We start from the raw sequence: 22164 nt of genomic DNA, 5'->3' as shown, positions 1-22164 counted from the left end.
TACATTAAAATACTCAGCATTTCAACTTTGGACAAGTACTGAAATCATAAGACCAATAATTGTAAAAACTGAACAAAATTCCTTCCGAAATAAACATGGAGAACTTAGAAATATTAGTTGTCAGTAGTATACATGTGAACAACTGATTATACAGGGAACCCACTTACACAATAATATAGCAAAAGGCTTTAAAACAACCTACACGTAATGCGACATTACTCATTATGAAGGGTACTTTAACAGTAATCATTAATATAACAGTCACGGTACTTCACAAATGCACATGAATAAATGAGTGTTTGTTGGGTTTTTTTAATGCAACTGTTCTCCTGTAAAGCTTCCTTAATACCATTTGCAGCCTTTTATGAATAAAAAGCACAGATAAAGTTTTGTCTTCTGCTTAATAATATTTTTCAAGGTTCAAAACGTTTATTTGAAAAGTTTAACAGAGGATATACTTCATTGACAAACCTATAGTGATTAGATTTGTACAGGAAGAAGAAATAAGTAAACAGCATTTTTACAGCTCAATAAGGATGTATATAAAATTCAATGCTTTTGAAAAGTTGTATTAGCTTCAATCACTTGTCATAACATAAGTATTCATCATATGAATTGCAACTTGCAGCTCTATTTGCACACATTTACAATTAATCAAACATGAAGTTTTTTCACACTTAACGTAAGAATTCTTAAGTATTGAGATGAATGAAAAAGATGCTACTCACAATTTAACAAAAAAAAGTTATTCCAAGCAGTATTTTTAATAACATTTCCAAATTCATTTGATTTGTTTTATATTTTATTGTGATCAAATAACTGCACAAGTTTTACAGCATAGTCACATGTTTATATTTTGCTGAAGTCACAAACACATTGACTTACATAATGTTGCTCATCATTTCTGCTCTACACTACAAAGCCTATTACTGAATACAAAAATGTTTAGGTTTTACAAAAGAAACTGTTTTAAAGACTACATTAACAATAAAACCATTTTCCAGATAACAGCTAAAATTATAAAGGCAGATCACTGGATACCTGTACTAAATTTTCTAAACAGTAAGGAATGAAAGAAAGTTTTAATATCTGCGACGCTTGTTAGGTCCTTCAAAGTTGCCCCCTGGATTTCCTCTACCAAAGCCACCAGGTCCACCACTCACGGCACCCACGCCACTCATTGGCGGCTGAGGAGTTTCAGAGCCCGTTCTACTAACCATAGGTGAACCCATCTGTGATGGACCTCCTTGAGGGAATCTCTCATTATGCTAACATACAATGAATAAAGTCCATTTGGAACATGCCAAATGTAAGTTACAACAAAATTGGCAAAACCCAAGTGATGGTGTCATGAAGTTCAGCAGATAGTCCAGCAGAATCAGGATCCCACATAAAAGGAAGAAAGGAGCAATTAAATTAGTTATTATTTAAAAAGGTGTTGAAAATTAAAGCTTGCTAATACTGTGCTCCAACTTTCTGTAATTAAGACAAAATGTAAAACTGAAATACAAGACCCATCCCCCCCACATAGATCATATCAGCAAACAGCTGGAATCTAATTTTAAACTCAGCTCTACACAAAAATATGTATACTGTCAAGATATGTATCCTATACAAAATATGTATAAATCTAATTATATTTATTTGATGGGTGACAGAATACATATTTTTTAAATCTAGAAGGAAGCTATAAACATCATATATAAATTTTCCTGTACTTTAAACATATATGATAATGCTCTTGTATTCACTAGCTTGAATATGAAGGACCATTAAAGAAAAAATGTAACTTGCAACTTAAGTGCTTCCAAAGGTTAATGACTACTGTCAAAGAAAATGAAATATCAAGGCTTCTTCAGACAGCTGAAGTATTTGTATCCAACTTTAACTGGAACCAGTGCTTTTATTGTCATTTAAAAAAAAAATTACTGACTAAAGCTCAGATGCATTTATTTTCAAGTAAATATTTTGCTTGAATATATCAATGTTTTACTATTTATCAAATGAAGCATAATTATAAACAGCCCAAACTGAAATGCAGATTTAAGATTTAAGATTAAGATCCAACTGTATTCTGCATTATATGGCTTCTTTAGTACTAAAATTAAATATAGGCCATCACAAGTGTACTTAGGTACCATTACTGTTTTCTAAAATTTTCATTAAGGTCCCAATTCTGCAAATACTTACACAGGCCTGAATACTAATAGTTTAACTGCAAACACTGGCCCAAGGTTGTCTCTTATATCACTGTTTAAAAAACTCTCTACCCTTCCTTATATATGATGTGCAATATAAATTCAATATAATACATTAATTATATGGATCCAAAGTATATATTATTACATAGTTTGATCAGATTGTCAAAAGAATTCTGCATGCAATTATCAAAAGTGGTCCCACTTTCAAAAAACATCAGTTCCCATTCAGAAAAACTGGCTGGGTTTTCTCAAATACTTTGAAAACCTGACCACTTTGTGTTTATGAGATCTTCTGAAAATATAGCCTCAAAGTAGGTGTTGAGTTGGGTGCCTCTGAAAATCTGATCACTAGTCATTAATACTGAGTGCAGAATTTTCATTTTTGAAGTTAACTACTCAGGAATGCAACAGCTCCAGATAAAGCTGTTAAATTTAAAAATACTGACCAACTTCAACAAATCTTCTTTCCACTCAATATCAACAAACACTGAATAAGCCCTAGATGTGAAAAAAATGGCTTTTTTATATACCCCAGCAATGTCTCCTTAGATTACTGCTTTAATTCTTGGACAAATCAAGCAAATGAATGGGGGACAGGTATTATTAACTAGATAGTGTAGAAGTTTAAGTAAAAATTCTCATGTTTCATAGTAGCTAGGGTCAGGCGGGACCGGATATCTTAAAGCCATTTGTCCAGGGATAGTCTGGTTCCCAGATTTACTTGTTCATGAAAAAAATATCATCCTACAAAAATATTTGAAAGGTAAAGGAGATATTGATTTTTAAAATGAAATTACTACTACGTCTCCATAAAAAATAAAAATAAAAACTCTCTCTTATGAGTTGTAGTGAAAACCTAGGTGCATGCCCAATCTAAAAATGAAAATGAGAACTGGACTTCTCCTCCCCTTCCTGGCAATCCCATTCTCCATTTCCTGCAATCAAATGGTAAATACGCCAGTTGAGTTCTTTGGGAAATAGCATATAGACAATGCGTCAGTTAAATAGCTATTTCCACAGTTCAGACACAGAAGGGGGGGGGAGGGGGCGGCTAGTGTCTGAGCAATGCCAAAAAAGGTATAGAATTGAGAGCACCAATATAGATTATCATCCATTTAATTTGTTTCTGACATCTGGAAGGGAATGAGTTTCATTTACATTTTCAGCATTAGGCTGGACAAACTGTTGTTCTAATATGTAGCAGTTGTGAAATTTAAATAGGTTCCTCCTGTATATATGAGAAAACTGAAATGACCATTTCCAGATTAACATTGAGACGACCAATATCACATTTTCTCCCCACCCCAGCCCGCACCCCTACCCCCACCTCCACCCCCACCTTCAGTTGCTGATTCAAAGCAACTACCAGGGAATGTTCTAGAGGTGATCTGAGCAAAGCAGCAGGGTTTTTCCACTGTTTCAACAATCTTGCAACACTAACTGATTTCTTCCCTCTCTCATCATTTAGCCTTAAGAAATAAGCTTGAGGGTACTGACTGTAGCAAGTATACTTAAGCCAAAAACCTTTTTAGCCAAAACAGGAGCCAAATCAGATCAGCAGTGCTGTAACTTGCAGCAAGACTTAAGTTGATGGTCGTGTATTCACTCTATACAATGGCTCTTTGGCTAACTTGACTCCTTGCAACACCATTTGTGGGAGATATGAAAGAAATGAGCTGGCTCCCAGAAAATGTGTTAGTAAAAGTCTTGTAACTGAAACAGGTTGCCTTCATTCTCACTAGAAAAAGATCACTCAAGTTAAGGCATATCCTGTAGAAAAAAACTAAAATCTCAATCTCTTGTTCAAGCAAGCAAAGCAATTTCACGAGCACCTATATTGGTTACCATATTGGCTTTTTTCTTTGAAGAAGCAGCCAAAGGAAAAGAGGGATTTGTGTGTTTCAACAGTCCAACAAAGCTACGCTCTTACTTTTCTACTCTTTACATCATCTCACCATCAGAACACCCCGACAGAAGTATATTCACTCAAAGACAGAAAGCATATTCAAAATAATTAAAAATCAGACAACTATTTCTCTACAGAAGACATCATAGCTAGGAAAAGGGGTGTAATGGGTTGGTGGGCATAATCAGTTTGTAACATCTATGCTCAGTATCCCATGGGTTATTATCTATCTATAAGAATTTCATTTCTGATGGTATAGTTACTATTATGACTTGTTTCAATGTGTTTATACACAGAAGTAACTGATTTTTAAAAGAAATAAATTACATGAAGATATCTTCACACTATATGAATTAATGGCATTGCTCCCCTTAATCTATTACATAACTGTTTAACAAATTTAATATAAAAGCAAATATGATTTAATCTGATAATCAACAGCATACCGAATGCCTGATGTAGTGGTGAAATTTAACCATACACAGTACTTCAGTGCCATATTCTATGTAAGTTTTATAACATGATGAAATACCTTTATGATAAAAAATAATCCTTCCTGACAGACTTTACAGACAGTTGCATTTTGAGAGAAATTTTAGTACATGGCTAATTTTTAAAAAACCCAGAAATCTTGGAAGACTTGCACTCACCAAAAGTTATGTTGTGGCATAATTTAAACAAAGGTATCTTTTGTGAGTTGCCTCTAACATACTAATAACTGTTTTCTACTTCCCAAAAATATTTTCCAGTGAGAGTACTTTTTTAAAAATCTAGTAATATACTACCAATTAACTTTTAGTGTGAAGATATCTTTGGTGAAAATAATGTCCCATGAGACATAACTGATAAAAGTAATTAAATTTGATAATGATACATTACCACTGCTCCATTATCTGGCATCATTGGCGTTCCCATATTTGTAGCTCCTTCTGGTCCCATGGAAGGACCAGGACCCATTGCAGGGCCAGGCAAAGTTCCTCTGTTGTTCATATTCATACCCATCATTGGAGGAGGACCTTGGCTACCAGCAGGTGCTGGGCTAAACGCATCTATGCAAAACAATCTATACTTAGAGCTGTCCTAACTGATTTTTACAAGCAAAAAAAAAACAATTTACAATATTTAAGAAACCAACCATTTAAGACCTCCATTACTTAAAATTTAAGTTTTATCTTTTGAGACTGTACATCTGCTGTGACATACTTCTATACTTAAACTTTAAAAAACAAGTTATCACTTAAGTGCATTTTCAGAGCCTTCTTTAAGAATGAAGATATTCTCTTCCCTTCACAAAAGAATATCAAAGTTTGCAATTAAATGTAGCTCCATTATATTTGTATGGAAGATTACTAAATGTTATTCCTAAGTTTTATACGCACAATACATCAATTAAAAAATACTTTCGTCACTATGTAATAACTTGCCAATTGTTATATAATGAACCTATTTTGGATCAATTTAGGTATCTAATTATGTAGGAGTTGAAAGTATTATAAATAATGTAATATCTGAAAAGGCGAAAGTAAAGATGGCACTTTAATCCATATTAAAAAGATCAACTGCTATAAGAACAACTTCATGTTTAAATTATTTTTGAAAAACAGCTGTTACCAAAGTACCAGTTAGCAAACCAAATAGTGGAAGATTAAGAAAAGTTTAATAAAGATCTTTATAGATGGTATTTATAATGTTCAACTGATTCCAAATTAAAAATTGCACTTCACAATGCATCCTTCAAACTTTTGATTTACTGTTGGTACAGTAGAGATATAAAAAACAAATAAAAACAACACAAAAAACACCATCACCACCACCAACCAAAAAAAAAAGAAGAAAGAAATAGCAAGGTGTGGTGGAATGAAAGCTTAGCTATAATAAACGTCAGCTAATCAACACCCATTTCTTAATACATGCTAATAATAGCTGACAAATAAGAAAAACTATGCATTTAAAAATTGTGTCAATAAAAATAGAATTGCACTGATGTTTTCAATTTGTGTCACCAAAATTAGACAGGTGATGGATGGTACAATATTTAGTCATACTGCGAATGTACTATTTCAGCCAAGCATATGCATGTAGTTTCTTCAACAATACATAAATGAGAAGAAAATGTAGTATTTATAATTTTCCAGGGTTTGAAGCCATTTATCACTATAATATGTAGCATTAATCTAGTTTTTGAACACATGCTGCCAAACAGATAGACTAGAATACTTAAGTATGGCTTTCCATCCCTGAGTAACATTCCTCATTAGAATTACCATCTTTCATGTTATGCATAAATTATCAATGCAGAACCAAATACAAGTTAATTAGCATAGCAATTATAGTGCTATTGTTTTATGTCTGCATATGAAACTTCATCTCTGTTACCAGGAATAAGCACTAGTATCACAGCAATCAGCCAGTGAACTGCTGCACCCAAGATTCATATGCATGCCAGGGATACTTGATTAGTGCTGAAATCACACCATCATACTGATCCCTTAATATCAGTTCCACAAGAGGTTTAGGTTTTGCAAAAGATTTGTGGCTGTATGGCAAGGGTAACTGGTACACAGCTTGCTTTTAGAACTTATAGCGGAGAAGGGAGTAAGCCCTTTACTTTTAACAGTTTGAACATCTCAACACATCTTTGAAGAATTATTCCTCTAGGTTGGCTCTGAGCAAAAGCTCCCTTCGCCCATTAGCAGAAGTTCTATTGTAAGTAAGGGCTGGGCTGAGTCCATTTTTGCAAATATGTCATGGATCACCTACTAATTCTGGCCATTCAAAGGAGCAGATACAGGAAGAAAATATTATGGTATAATAAAATAATATATATTTTATAGTAAATATAGCAGGCCACATGCATCTTCAAAAGGTGAAAGTACACTGTCCAAAGTAAAGGAAGTGCACAGTGCTAGTTGAATTTATGAGAAAATGATGCATACACAGCTATCATTGCATGCAAGGTTCTATCCTTAAGTACTGTTTCTTTTCTGTATTGTTATCAAGTTAACAGATCGTGTTTTCCTCTAAAGACAGAGTGGAGTATGTGTGTTGCCATGCAAGTCTTACTTATCCAGTTTTACTCATCTATTAACAGTAGGAAAAAGCCTTCCCACACAGCCCACTTTCTCTTTATAAAACAATTTCTAATTTGATATACATGTTAAAAACCCTTTTAAACAGCTACAGCTGGAAAGGAAATAGATATTAACCTAATGTATAAAACAACTGAAGATTGCTGCTTTATAGCTTTACATTCTTTATTGTAATATAACATGCATCAAAAGAAGGCTAAAAACACATACTGAAGATACCACTGCTACTGTATATTTCTGAATTTGCTGTGAACTAATTGGAACAGTAAAAACTGCTTACAGTAAAAACACGATATGCAATATTGCAGTGGTGCTCAACCCTGAGGCTACAGACCAGATTTGTCCTACAAAGCCGTCTTCCCACAGGTCTAGAAATTAGACAAAAATGTTATCGGGGTGGTTGGAGGGGGGTGTAGCAGCTGGCAGCACTGCCACTGCTCACAGACTGGCATGTGGCTAGAACTGGGTAAGGCCAGTGCTCAGCGAGATCTGGGGACACAAGGATGCTCCATGGCCAGATCGCACCCATGGTGACCCCATGCTGAATCTGTGAATTTGGCTCTACTCCACTCATCTGACCCGCAGTGCCAAACAGACCTAGCACCACTGCAGTAATACATATCATGGAGTTAAGTGCTATAAAACATATTTACAATTTCAAGAAATAAATTACATTTACTTAAGATGATTTTTATTTAGCAAATTTTTTAAATAACAATTCTTCTGGAAAATCCATTCAATTATATTTTCAACATTTTAAAAGTATTCTGCCAAAATTAACTGTTTCCTAGCTCTTTTTTTTAGCTTACATCTTCCTTGATTATCTTATACTAAATTTCTGGATATTTTAGCTTTTTAAATAATATTTTAAAAGACATGCTATGCTAATTCTCTCTTATGTATATATTTTTTCTATTAGTGCAAGTGACAATTTTGGTGGATTACATCTTAGATTAAAACTATTCAATTGTGTTACTGGAAATTAGTATAAACATGCAATGCATACTCCAGTATGTATGAAGCTATTTAATTCTCCAAGCCATTGTTTTGATTTATAAAATGTACCCTATAAACAGACCTGAAATATGTATTTTATTGTAAGAATGAAAAATTTGAGTAGATGCTATTAAGCCATAAAATGAATATACAGCAAAAGTTCTGTTAACCAGCATCTTACAAGCCGGCATGCTCAATTAACCGGCATCCCAGTTTGTAAGATTAAAGTGAAAGTGGAAGTGCCTACTGTGGCACTTTTGGGTTCTCCAAGCCCCCACAGCCCAGGGGCAAAGCAGCTGGCACTGCTGAGCCCCCATGGCCCGGGGGCATAACAGGCTGTGCGGAGCCTGCCTCCTGTCCCACATGGCCTGCAGGCCCCACAGGAGGGGTGGCAGGAAGTTCCAGACACGGCAGGAGAAGTGGCAGCCTGGGTCACTCGATTAACCAGCGTATTTTGTTAACGGGCATCCTGGGGGATGCCGAACAACAGAGCTTTTACTGTAGTCCATTTTTAAGGTTATAATTTAAACCACGGCTAAATTAAAAATAGGGCACAAAATAAATCTTCACAGCTGATAAATTTTAACTGACTACTTTCTAAAAGCTATTCTAATAAACTTTTTAGCTTCTGAATTTTAACATTCTGTAAAAGTAGACACAATTTGGTCAAAACTCATCCATGCTGACTGACTATATAAAAATACCACATTTTCTCACATAAAACACATGTCTATTCCCCAAAAATCACCCTCCAAGTTGGGGTACATCTGTTAAGTAGAGAAGTTAACTTTCCACCCAGGACATAAACACCCTGCGCTTTGATTTCTGCAGCTGTGGTATTACTATTCAGGTAGCTAAGGGAATCAATTCACTTAATGGCTCATTCTCCACTCCACAGGTGTTAAGATTATCTCTTTAACAATCTTGATGTTTCGCTAATCAATCTAATGTCTCTTCAGACAATTTTGCTGTCTGCTACCTGTTCCTGGTTTCTCTCCTATATCACAGCCTAAGCAGGAAAGGAGGGCCAGTCAGGTGAAGGTTAGGTTCTCTCCCTTTCTAAAGAGCCATAACTCTTTCTCCTGCCTTTCAAAAACAAGGTACTTATTATATTCCAGGCTGTGTTGTAAGCAAGAAAATACAGTAAATACTTAAATAGGTTTAGTTTTGTTTTTTAGCTTGAACACTCAGTTAATAAAAGAAGCTTTGTAACAGTGACATACCTCCTTGAGAACAGAAATAGATTTGCAAGACCATTTGCAGCTGACTTGCAACACTATTAAAATCTTCAGGCAAGTATTTTATAATTTTTTATAAAAATAAACACATCACCAAAAATTAACTAAAAACATGAACTAGACGACTGCAAATCTATTTACCTGACTGTACACTGCAGTCCGATTCCTGCATTTAGACAGGATTCTTCCTTTTTCCCTTCCACAAAGAATCATAAATGCTAGAAATGCTTTTCATCATATGTCTTCTATGTTAACATCCTCACTTGCTCTTTTATAATTTAATGACTGTAAATCAGTCCAAGTTTCTCCCACACTCAGATCAATATAATAAAATGCAAGTATGTTAAGTACTTGCAAATATTTTAAGGATCAATTAAAAACCAAATGGGCAGGATGTTATATTGCTCACCACTAAAATGTTTATTCTTTATTACTAGTACTTGCCACTAATATTTAATACCAAGGAGCAACATGTACAGTCCCAAAGAAATTAAATCTTAAATTAAAAAAGCCTTTTTCCTTCAGATCCCTACCTCCCATGTTTATTGCTCCACGAGGACCCATATCACCCATTCTCATTTCCTGTTCTCTCTGAAAGTAAACATAGTTTTCATGGTCAACCTATCATTCTTAGAACTTTAACATTCCCATCTACTAAAAAAGCAAAATGATTTATTTTCAAGTCTAAATGTTAACTTCTTTAGTCATATTTACAAAAAACCAAAAGGAATATAATTATAATCTCCAATTTATGGTTTGGAATTATTTGGTAAGAATTCAAACAGGAAAACGCATAACCATTTTGTATTAGGTTTAAGGGCATTTCAAATCTTACAGAAAAGTTTCATGCATCAGATGCAGTGGTCTAACATTGCTAATTTTATTTTTAGATGGACACTTTATTCTCACCAGTTTGCTCAAATATAAAAACAAACTTTTTCACTTTTCATTTTTAAATAGGATACGAGAACTCCTGCTGCCTTGCAGCCTGACATACCCAAAAAATTCAAACTGAAAGACATTACCAAAAAGAATGTCAAAAAATCACTAATGGAAAAGACACAAGCATGTCTTTCAAAGATAATTTAAATTTAAAAATAAATTACTACTTATATCTGAATAAAAGAAAGTGTTGAAAAATAGACTTCAGAATTTAGTAGGAAACAATGCAATGAATTGACAAGAGAAGAAAACACATCGAGTAAAAGACAAAGTCTGCCTTCCCCCCACCACGCAACTTCCATAAATTTAGAAGCATACTGTACACTTGGTAGACATATACCACTTGGGCATTAGCAAATGCTATACAAAAAGGGGGAAATTTATAAAAATAAAATACAGAGGACAAACACTTTACAGTGTAATTTTATCTCCTAAACAATCACTTCACTTATAAATATTTAGGAATAAAAAATTTAGCACTCATTTTATAAATACTTCAATCAAGAGATTAAAGGTGCAATTGTCCTAACACTGCTGAACCACTGAGTCTTTTACATACTGGATGTGAATTTTAAATAGTAATTATTACAATTTAGGCTAACAAGTGCATACTTCTGAGTCTTGCAGAAATGTTTTCATGCAACTTAACCATGATCTAATTATATAACAATGCTGAAGATATCTGCATCAGTGTGTCTGAAGCCAGCAACTCTTGAAAAATTATCAGTATAGAACAATCTTTTGTAATGTTGTCCAAATACAGTAACTTGTCATAGGTAGAAAACTGAACCAATTTATAGCTAAGGCAACTGATGGTAGTTCACACTAACTTGGAAAACACAAGGTATATATACTCTGAAGGCTTCAGTTAACAGTACCTGGTCGTTGATTTTGGATAAATCATGATTCAGTAAGGAGAGGAAGCGTTAAGACACTCCCCATCATTGAAGGCTGAAGATTGATATTGTTAATTGAAATTAAGAATTTTTGGCAATTTGGTCAAAAATGTATTATTCCCCCTACTCCCTTCTTTTCGTGCCCAAAACAACACTAAGATTCCTAAAAGGTGTTAATTCATAACCATGAATGATACTTTCAACCATTTATCCATGGATTCAATACAGGACAATTTTCTCCATGTTGTTTTTCCAATATGGCTCAACCCTGACCCAAAAAGAACTTAAAGGAAGAAGAGAGTAGTTCATTCTGGATGCCCATTCACTCTTTAGTAAGGGGAAATACAAAAGGAAGTAAACCTGATTTTTTTTTGCGAATATAAGAGCTAGACATACCATGAATACATTTCACAGTCATAAAACACAGATTCTAGATCTTAATTTTAACTGAGGTGCCCCAGACTGGATTCAAATCGGTGACCTAGAGATGGAATTGTCCAAATCTCATTACCATCTCTCTGCAACACCTAACTTGCTCTGCATATACCTACCTTGAAGAAATCAGCAGCATTCAAGTAAATTACTGAAAATAACCTAGTCTGGGGCACTGCCAATTCCCACAGCACAAAAAACCCACAATTGGTATAATCTCAGAACTACTGCACATAAGTCTCTTAGAGACTACAGTCACCTGCAGACCCAGTTTAATAAATGTAAGCTGTATCATACCAAACTGGGAGTTGCTTTAAAAAATGGTAAAGAATATATGAACCCCCTTTAATTTGAAAGATGGAAACATACAACAAACTTACGCTGCAATTCGTCACTAAAGACACCCCTGAACAATCAATGAGTGCTGAATTTATACTACTGAGCTTCAAATAATTTTCATTTTTAGAGTCCCTACTCAAAGAGAAAAAGTAGCATTTCAGGTGGCTAACTCAAGAGCCACCTAAGTTTTCCTTGCAAGCTGCTGGCTATCTATTAGTTAACCACTATTCCTACAGTACCCCCACTCTCTGGTTTTAACCCTTTTTTCTCAGTATTTCATTGTAATTTTTTACATGCTTCAGAAAACAGTTATTCTCTTATTTTGTGAAGCAACTGTACGCTTTGGGTACTCAAACATAACAATTCACCTGATAAAAAGAGAAAGCATGGCAACTTCAAAGGAGGCAATTATTTTCAAAAAGTTTTAATTGTTACTATATGCTTTAACGCGATTTAATTCTTAAAAAGATATACCACTGATAATATCATATATTCACATTAAATCCACCTATTGAGTTATAAGGCTGCTAGCAGTCCCAGCTCTGGACAAGAGTTGAACTCCATTCCATGCAAATGGAAACCTATGTATTATCAAAGGGTAGTGTGGCAGCAAGACTAAGTTGCTCCTCTCCTAGGAAAAGCTCACTTACCCCGCTTCTCAATTTTACTGCTCAATTGTTCATCAGCAGCCAGTTTCAGCCTCTTCTCTACAACCACCTCTGGCAATTGAATTGAAGCCACTTGAGGTGGGGTGGAATTTTGTGAAATTTTACACAACTAAAATTCCTGAAGCATGTAAGAAATACCTATCGTCTTACATGACAAAAAGAACTCTAGGTACAAGTTATCCATTTTCACTTCAATGCAAAAGAGCAGAGACCTGAATGAATCTCAATACCACAGGTCCAAACACATTAACAATCTTCAAAATATTATTCCATTGATTTTTTTATACTTAAATAAACACATATTCTTTACGTCCACTTCTCAACTTCCTAAAATTATGGTTTAGAAAAAGGTTTCCATGGATGAGAAATGGAAAATTCTCCATTATTAGATATACTTTGCCCTGTCATATTAAAAGAAATCACAGTTTAAAAATACTAAAGTTGAAAAAAAAACAACAAAGCAATCACCACATTTTTTTTACCAGAGAACTTGGCCTTGCACTTCTAGCAAGCCAAAGCAGCAAAAATATTCTACTATATATACTGCACTATTCGTTGTAATAAACTTTTTAAATAAATAGATCGAAAGGGAATATATACTGGCAAATAACTGTAAATGGCAAAAATAAGCATATCTATTATTTATATTCAGTTTCTATCAGATTGTAGCCCACAGGGTTCTCTTCAACACTTTGTAGCAGAGGGTTCAATTCCTGATCCATGTAGTGCTGTTCACTCACCTTGTAAGCTGAAAATTAGCAGTCACAAATGTGGCAATGGGAAAAGCATGAAATTAGAGAAGAAACTGTACACCCTGGTAAAATATAACACTTGCTTAAAAATTACTTCACATCTTTGAAATTAGGATTTCCATTTCTTAAAACATGGCATTGAAACCAAAAGCCCATTTTAATTTTGTCAAGCAAAAACAAGACTCCTATTATCTAATGTTTTCCCCTTACCCCCCTAAAAAGTATGAGGCATTAAAAAGGCAATAAGATTTATGGTATGTCCCAGGAGATTATGCTCGACTAAAAGGTCAGAAAAGACCAGAGCCCAGCACATCAGTTTATTTAAATATTTCTTTACAAGCATTAGATTATATAACCCTCTGCACTAGCATTTATACCTTAGTAGGAATGTAACAGGTTCAAAAAAGATGCATTATATTGGATATATATTTTAAGGAGTATTGAAAATATTAACTCAATTTCCAAGTTCAGATAGCACAAATTCCATTTTTAGGATTTATTGCTCCAGAAATTAAATGGACCCCTCCTTCTCTGCCCCCCCAATACTGGAGATAGAAGAGCAAACATTTGTCACTGAACCATACCAAATGTTGATTAAAGTCAGCTACTGGATCCAAACAATCAAGTGTCCTTCTAAATGTTATAAACAACTGCAAATCAGTGCAGATGAAGTGTTTTAAAGAAAGAATTTTCATTTAAATTGAACTTTAGTTTAAATTAAAATTTTCTAATTTAAAAGTAAACCAATTTAAGATTAAATTGCAATTACAATAAGCATATACTAATGACTAGACTATACTAAGTGTAGACACGTAATTTACATTAAATAAATAATATTAAAATTAAATACATTTTTAACTCCAAGAGTCTAGACCAGGGGTCAGCAACCTACATCCCATGGGCCAGATTCTTTTAAACCTACAATGTAAAGCAGAGACTGCAGAATGTCCTAAAGCAATGAAGTAGAAGGGGCCTCCATCCTTTGCACACCCCCATCCTCCTAACACACACACACACACCTAATCACAACCTGCCTGAGTCCTACCACACAGAGCTCAGTTGTGTGGAACTAAGTATAGGCACAAGCTGTGCAGATGAGGCATGTAGGGAAACTAAGACATGGGCTATATGTTGGTTGGAGAGCAACCAAGATCCCATCCTAGATCTTCCTCTCCCTCAGGGGGAATCCTGGAGAAACTCTGGGCACTGACCCCTGGAAGGCAAGATGGTCCGACTATTCTACCACCCCCAGTGGTATTTTGACTGCAAAGCAATCCCCAAAAAGGTGAATTTTAAGGAGGGAGGGAGAGAGGGAGTCCAGTGTTATGTCTGTCCATATCCTCTGTGTCTTGCTCTGAAGGAATAGAGATTACCTTCTGCAGTTTATTTAACATGAGCTCAATTACTAATTTATTCAAATCTAAGAAACCACCTTGAAGTTAAAAAAAGGCAGGAAAGCCTGCTACCCTCTTTCAACCTATAAATAATTACAGAAGAGACTTGTTTCTGAAACCCTGAAAGGCAGGTTAACCAGAAAATAATTTGCTCAATTTTCTTACACCAGATACTACTTTGTTAAATGAAACATTTAGACAAATGGGTAGATCCAGCAGCCAAGGCAGTTCTATGCAAGTACTGCATTCCTCTGAATCTAAGATATGCTTTTTAAAACCAACATTTTTTAAATTTCCTGAGTTTTAAATCTGATTAAATAAACAAGTTTGTATAGGCACAATTGATTTTTATCCTTGTACATGTGGCTTTATCTGACTTTTTTTTTTCTTAAAGTGAGAATGAGATCTCAGTAGCTCTGAAATTGAAGGGCATCTTATATTCAAAATAAAAACTGTAATAAATAATTTATGTTGTGCATTTTAATGGAATTCCAATCTCCCTCCAAACAGTCTGACAACAGATCTTGAACAAAGCATTATAATCTAATAGAAAAGCAATGTGCCCTTCAGATTTTCTATAGTTAAACCTATAAAATTTAGGAGTCTGCATAAATTACTATTTAAATCAATGTACCTATAGTTTATTTTCTCTAGTAGACAAAAAAAAAAAAATCAAATTTAATGCAAACACTATTTGTATTAAGCTTATGTTAGTGGTTACCAACCAACCAACCAGAGAATCAAGATACATACAAAAATTCAAAACAAGTTATTTAAATCAAGGCTTCCTTTTGCTGACTGTAATGATTATTTAACTGAGTCCTCAGCTACTAATACTGATTCTACAAGGATCAAACTATGAAAGATAAAACCAACCATTTCTATTTTTTTCTGTTTATAAAATATACACATACAAACACTACATTTTGATGTTTAAAATTTTTCTAATGGTAGCAAGAAGGATGAAGGTAGCTGTTGACAAAACAAATATAACAATCACTGTAATGGAAGATAAGAATAATAGTAACCTATCCTAAATGTTTCATACTTGAATAATCCCACTGCTTCAGTAAAACAACTATATTTTTTAGAGAGCTAAACTACAGGTTTCTTTTAAAACATGTGAGTAATGAGCAGCGCTACTAGAACTAGTTGTTTCAACCTGTACTTTTACAGGTTTAGCAATCACATAAGAATTTCCGTCCTGAACTCCTGTGACTTGCGTTTTGTTTTGGGAGGTGTACGGGCAGTACCACTCACTTTCACAGAAGCTCCCTCATTTCCCAATCTAGACAACACATGGAACCCGCTGTAGCTAGAAGAGGTCCTCAATCATTCAATCTCAAAGAAAAAATTTTTGCAGTTAAAGTCTAAAATCTTTAGCATTCACTGATCTTGACCTATTTGTAAAATAAAATTCATACAAAGATATTTTCTTCAGCAGAGAGAATACAACATATTTCAAAAAACATTTCACAACAGAAAACTTCTAGGAAGTCACACTGCTAGGCAAAATACATATTGATTTGACTCTAATACCCTTGCATACAAGTAAAATAGTGTTGCACAAAAATAGGTAGTACCGGATAATGTACAGGCATTAAACATATTAAGGTATTATACACGTACATAGTATTTTTGGCCACAGCCAACATAAAAGCTGACTAACAGATAATTCAATTGTACAACTGTTCATAAATATACTTTAATATTTCATCCAGCAACATAATTAAAGCTTAAACAGGATACAATTTAATGTAAAGAAATGTATTAACTTATGGATTTGATTGTGTAATTAGAAGGGATCCAGGTTTTCCATCTCCCATGGGGGGGTGAGAGGGGGAACAACACTTTCACTTTTAACAAAGAAAAACATGGATTTCTCATTTTAACAGAGAAACATGCAAATTTTCCACTTTTGCAAAGAGCTCTCTACAGGCTGCCAGAGTTCCAGCCGCCAAGGGGCTGGAGGGAACGGAAGGAGAGCAGTCGGGCAAGGGGTCCCATGGTCATGTGCACAAGTACGCATGCACATAGCCACCAGGCACCCTGGAGAGCAGCTCCCACAGGTAAGTCTGGCTGGGGGGGGGAGGTAGAATTGAAAGCCCCATAGGAAGGGAGGAAGGGAGTTGGGCAACACGAGGACTGCTGCCACTCCCCAACCGGGGTGGTGCGTGGGGCTTGGAGCCTCGGGCCATGCTCAGCCACAGTGGAGTGGGACAGTCACAAATGGCATGTCCAGGCAATGGGGGCTGGCTCCCCACCACTGCTCATACTCCTGAAGGGCAGGAGGTGGCATGTGCCCTCCAGATTTGTGCATCTGGCAGAGGCAGGTTGCCCACTCCAGGCTCCTTGCCCTGCTGCTACCAGGGCCTGTGCAGTTCAGCAGGTGGGATCCAGCACAGCAAGGCAGAGCAGGGCAGGGTGGGAAAGCTTCTTACTGCTGCAAGTCCCATGCCACCCTTGCAAAGTACTCCCTGACCATCCAAAAGCAGTGCGGGCAGCGGCGCAGAGTCCTACCCCTTGCTGCTACCAGGCAGGCAGCAGGTGCATCGCCAGAGTGGCACAGGGCTTGCAGCAGCAAGAAGCTTCCCTGTCCAGCCCCACTGGGTGCCACCTGCTGGGCTGCAGAGGCCCCAGGGGGAAGGAAGCAGGGTGGGAAGCCTGAGCCCACAGCAGGCTGTGGCTTGGGAGCAAGGGGCCTGGACCTGCGCCCTGGTAAGCAAAGGGCAGAGAGAGTTCGGATATTCCATGATAAAAAAACCCAAAATCAAATGCCAAAAGTTATAGGTATTTAGAATGTATTTTAGGCACTGATGGGGTTCCAAATTGCTTTAAAAATAGTAAATATATCAATAAAACATTACATTCAACTGACACATGCACACACATATTAGTGTGTTTAATTTTAATTGCAGATTGGGGGTGGGAGGATTGTGTTTTTTTAATCAGAGAATTTGTGATTTTTAAACAGAGAAAAAAACAGGATCCCTGGCAATTAGCTATTTGTGATAACACCCTCCACTTAAAAATTCACCGTTTTAAAATCCTGCTTTTTGACTCCCCTCCCGCCCCAACCTACTGGAACTACTTCAGATGGGGGGCGGGGGAACGAGAGAAAAAGGAGGCAGGGGAAGATACTTGAATAAGACTAGCTCTTTAACATAAAAAATGTTAAATACTCCAAATTAATACAGAACTTACAAATATCTTCCCTTAACTCTAGAGGATTCCAATATTTTTAAAATTCTGTAATAAAACCTGCAACTAAGGCTGTGAGTTACTTGTTTGGGGAGATACTGCCCGGCTTTCAGGCATGTAACATTTCTCTACTGCATGGCTCTCTAACCTACCCTAAGTTCTAGAAGAAACCGGGGAACAAGGTATTTTGAAAAAGAGCTAGCTGACTTAAACAGCTTCTACTTTAAAGATTTAATAAAGAATCAACTGAAATTAACATATATACTCACTTACTCCCCTTGGAAAACACCAACTCTTAGCTGTCTCTTTTCTGACTACAGAAAAATAAAAGAGCCATTTTTCCATTACAAAGAATTCTGAAAATCCACAAGTGAGAATGCGTTTTTAACACTATGAAAACCTGGATGAAATCTCTAGGATTATTTTATCTGTCATGTAAGGCTACTAATAATGCATGGCATTCTGTGATACCCTCAAGAGGGATGCCAAGGTGCCTTGGTTGAGAATTAGTGTTTTATATAGTCTTACTGTATTTGTTGTATTAGTATTTAAACTAAAACAGTTCCCATAGCCCTTTATAGCTTCTATAGCAGTGCTGGGCTGATGATGAAAGAGAAACATCACTGCATGTTTATTATCTATATGCGCACACTTGTCCATGACACTTTAAAGTTGTAACTTCCCTTGTGTTGTAAATCCTAATGTAACATTAACTTTAAGCCCTAATCTTGATTATTTAAGCCTCAACTATGCTAGGGATATTTTCAAAAAAATAATTACCATTGCTTCTAACATGGTTTCAGTTCCATTAATGTTAGCAATGTTAACAGCCCCAACTTAAACACTGTCATAGAACCCCGGTTAGAGCAAACTTAATCAATAGTGTATAAAACAAGCAGCAAGCAGTAGCTCAAACATTACACTTATTTTGAATAAACAAACAGTACAAGCTTGATTGTTAGCTGCCATATTACCATTATAATGAAGTTCTTCATATGAACAGTGCTTTAATCAATTAGAAAAAGGCTGAATCCAATTACCTGACATAAGAGTCTCATGTCTTCCTGTTAATTTAGGGCTTGCCCAACTGGTGGCCCCCTCAACTGTTAATATGTGGCCTGTGGCTTCTGTCCCACTACAACTGTCCCCCACCTTCTCCCCAGCCATTGCTCCTGCCATAGCAGCCAGTTTTTCTGGGTTCCCTCCAGCTTCTAATTCCTGTCCTCCCTCCTGAGGGCTGGGCAGCGCAGCACAGTGCAATGGGTAGATGGCTGGGGTGCCTGTGCTGTACATGCAGGGCAAGGGGAACCAGGCTGTCCACTGCATTCATATCCAGGATGGAGGGGTTGCCAGGTTGTATGCAGTCAGGGAGGTAGAGCTGGGAGAGCCCCCGCCCACAGGGCAAATAGTCTTTGGCACTACAGCCTGTATGGGAGGTGGGGTGGTCACCAGTTGCCCACAAGCTGCACAACCCTGCATCAGTTAGCTACTAGAGCACACTGGCTTGTTTTTCATGTTGGTCAATAACATGGCCCATAAAGGCCCACCTAGATACTAAGTACGTTGCTCAACTTTCTCATGAACCCCACATTCACAGTTGGAAGAAAGTAAGCTTCCTGGGAAGCCCTGACATTTTGAGGCATCTCCTCTCTGGAAAAAGTTCCACTTGTTTCCAAAATTCTCTAAGAGACTCTTCAGTGTCTCCAGAATGAAAAACAAGCAGCACCAGAATTTCTACTGTTCCTATGAAAAGAATATTTACTTGAATAGGAGCCTAATAAACTGTGAACAAAAAGTGTTCTCAGACAATACATCACATACTAATACTTCCTGGTACGTTCAGTAAGCAAAAAAAGAAGAAAAAAAGTTATTTTGCCCCCATGAATGCTGAACCTATGAAGTATGAGGTCTCTATCTATTACAGGAACTGCCACAAGTCCACTGCTTTCTTGGGGACAGCTTCTCTGCAACTTAAAACACATTCAGACTGTTTATTTCTGCTACAGATCGAGAAATAAAATTTCAAGCACTGATAATTTCCACTGAACAAGCTGAAGTTTCTTGAAGATAACAGGAAAAAACTGCATGAAGCAACCAGTTTAGAAGACAGTACACTGGAATACCTGACTGAGCAAAAGACAAATGCTTCTAGAGCTGGTCACAATTTTTCACCTTTCATTTGGATGGTGTCAATTCCTTGAAACTGTAACTGTGGGCAGGGATCAGTTTGAAGAATTTCCTGCTTCAAAAAAAACTGAAAGGGTCAAAATGTCCTGTTTTGGCACCCAAAACTAAGTTAATTTATGCTTAGGAAACAAAGGGGAAAATAGACAAAATACAATAGAAAAGAATTTTTAAAAGCGCAAATTCTCCTGGGACTGAAAAATCATTACCCAGTCCTAGTATGGAACATACCTCACTTAATTAAGGAGAAGCAGTCAGTTTTAAGCTACAGCAGCAATGCTCTGCAACTTCCCTAAAGAGGCATCTAAGGAAAATTTAATGAGGGCACCTAAAAATTCAGTCACTGACTACTATGCATGAGGGATTCCTCAATTTACAGAGATAAGCTTGTATCTGGTCCTAAATGGTAATCACCATTCCTCATACTTGTGCCATAAGCCTTTTTGAATTCTTAATTTTAGAGGCTCCTTTGACAAACTGTACAATGGCTCTGGTGGCTAAACTACCGTAGCTCTGGTGGCTAAAATTGACACCTGTTGCTAATTTGAGGTGGGCAGCACTCAATCATCTGTATTGGAGGCACATTAATAAGGACCTACCAAATTCAAGGCAGAAGTGGGGTGAACTGCAGCTTCTTTAATCTTACAGGTTCCCCCACATGCCTCTCCACTGCTGACTGGTGAAGGGGCTGTGCTTCCAGCTCACTTCTGATTGGTGGGGATGCAAAAACTGCTGTTTTAAATATGGTGACATTTTTTGCATCCTGCTGCTGACTGGCTTAGGGGCGACTGGCGGGAAGGCAAAAGTGACATGTTTAAAACCATGTTTTTCACTTCCCTGATCATCAGGAGGGAGCAGTGTCACCCCCCCCCACACACACACACACACACTTCTGCTGTGAATTTGGTAGGTCCCGAACACATTAATAAACAAAAAACAAAAACCCTTAAAAGCTTTCTATAGTTCTTACTCAGCTATACAACGGCCTTTTAAAAGTAAGGATGCAACACAGAATAATGCTGACTTTACTGAAACACCATCCTATATTTAAGATCATATGTGGTGTACTCTATTGTAAAATAAAGATAATGGATGGGGTGGAAAAAGCTTCTTTTCCTCTTAATTCAAGAAAATGTAGATTCTGTAATGTAAGGCAAAGATTAATTTTATAGCAAGTATTCTGTTGAGTTAATACAGAACTTCATTCCAGATTGAGGGATTAGTATATTCTTTGTTTTTATATTTCAGTCTTCCCCCTGTTCATTGCTTTTCTGTACCATGAACCATTTGTGAATAATGTATTTCTAATTTCGGCACTTCCCAGAATGCTTCTCCCACTTACTCTTCTTTTAGTACAATAGTATTTTGCTCTCACAGTACCTTCCATAACAGGCTAAGATGAAGTCATTGTCTTTGAAGTCACTGTCTATCATTTTTAATCACAGAATGAGGGACTAATGTAGGTAAGTAAAGTGGGCAGAATCCAATCTCAAATGACCTTGCCTGTGACCATCCATTAGTCAGGAACAGCATCCTAGCTTTCCCAATTTTTTTTTGCTTTGATCTCACTGCATCCCTGTCATCAGAAATAAATTGATTTATAAATGAGGGACTTTGGACAGACTGTCTTATTTTCCTACAGGACTTTATAGACTTGTTTGCTCAGGGGGAAAATGTATTCTGTGAAATCATAAGAGTTTCATTTTGCTTTTCAAACAAGGATCCTATATTTTTTACTTTTCTAGTTTTATACCCTGAATTATACTTATTATTATATATTTCAAAACCATTTTTAATATAGTAGGTATCACTTTTTAATAAAAGATGCATTTCCACAATTTCAAACTACCAAATTACACATTATAATCTTATTTCTTAGTGTAAGCCTTTTGAAACAGCAACTGTGTTTTCCTCTCTCTCAAGAAT

At 36.2% G+C, this 22164-nt stretch overlaps 1 protein-coding gene across 1 annotated transcript in view; it reads right to left on the bottom strand.

The window, feature by feature from the left end:
- Positions 1–296: 296 nt before the first annotated feature.
- Positions 297–22164, bottom strand: part of PSPC1 (paraspeckle component 1) — a 55684-nt gene continuing 33816 nt past the window's right edge. Inside the window, exons 7-9 of the mRNA XM_090029273.1 lie at positions 9964–10021; positions 4987–5156; positions 297–1268 (exon numbers count right to left, since the gene is read on the bottom strand). Of these exons, the coding sequence (XP_089885399.1) occupies positions 1083–1268; positions 4987–5156; positions 9964–10021 (414 nt within the window). The 3' untranslated portion in view covers positions 297–1082. The remainder of the gene's footprint in view (positions 1269–4986; positions 5157–9963; positions 10022–22164) is intronic.

This window comes from Crocodylus siamensis, chromosome 1 (genome assembly GCF_052110815.1).
Source record: "Crocodylus siamensis isolate JL-2025a chromosome 1, ASM5211081v1, whole genome shotgun sequence".
NCBI lineage: Eukaryota > Metazoa > Chordata > Crocodylia > Crocodylidae > Crocodylus > Crocodylus siamensis.
The sequence above is the reverse complement of the archived record's forward strand: the minus strand, read 5'-3'. Positions and strand labels throughout refer to the sequence as shown.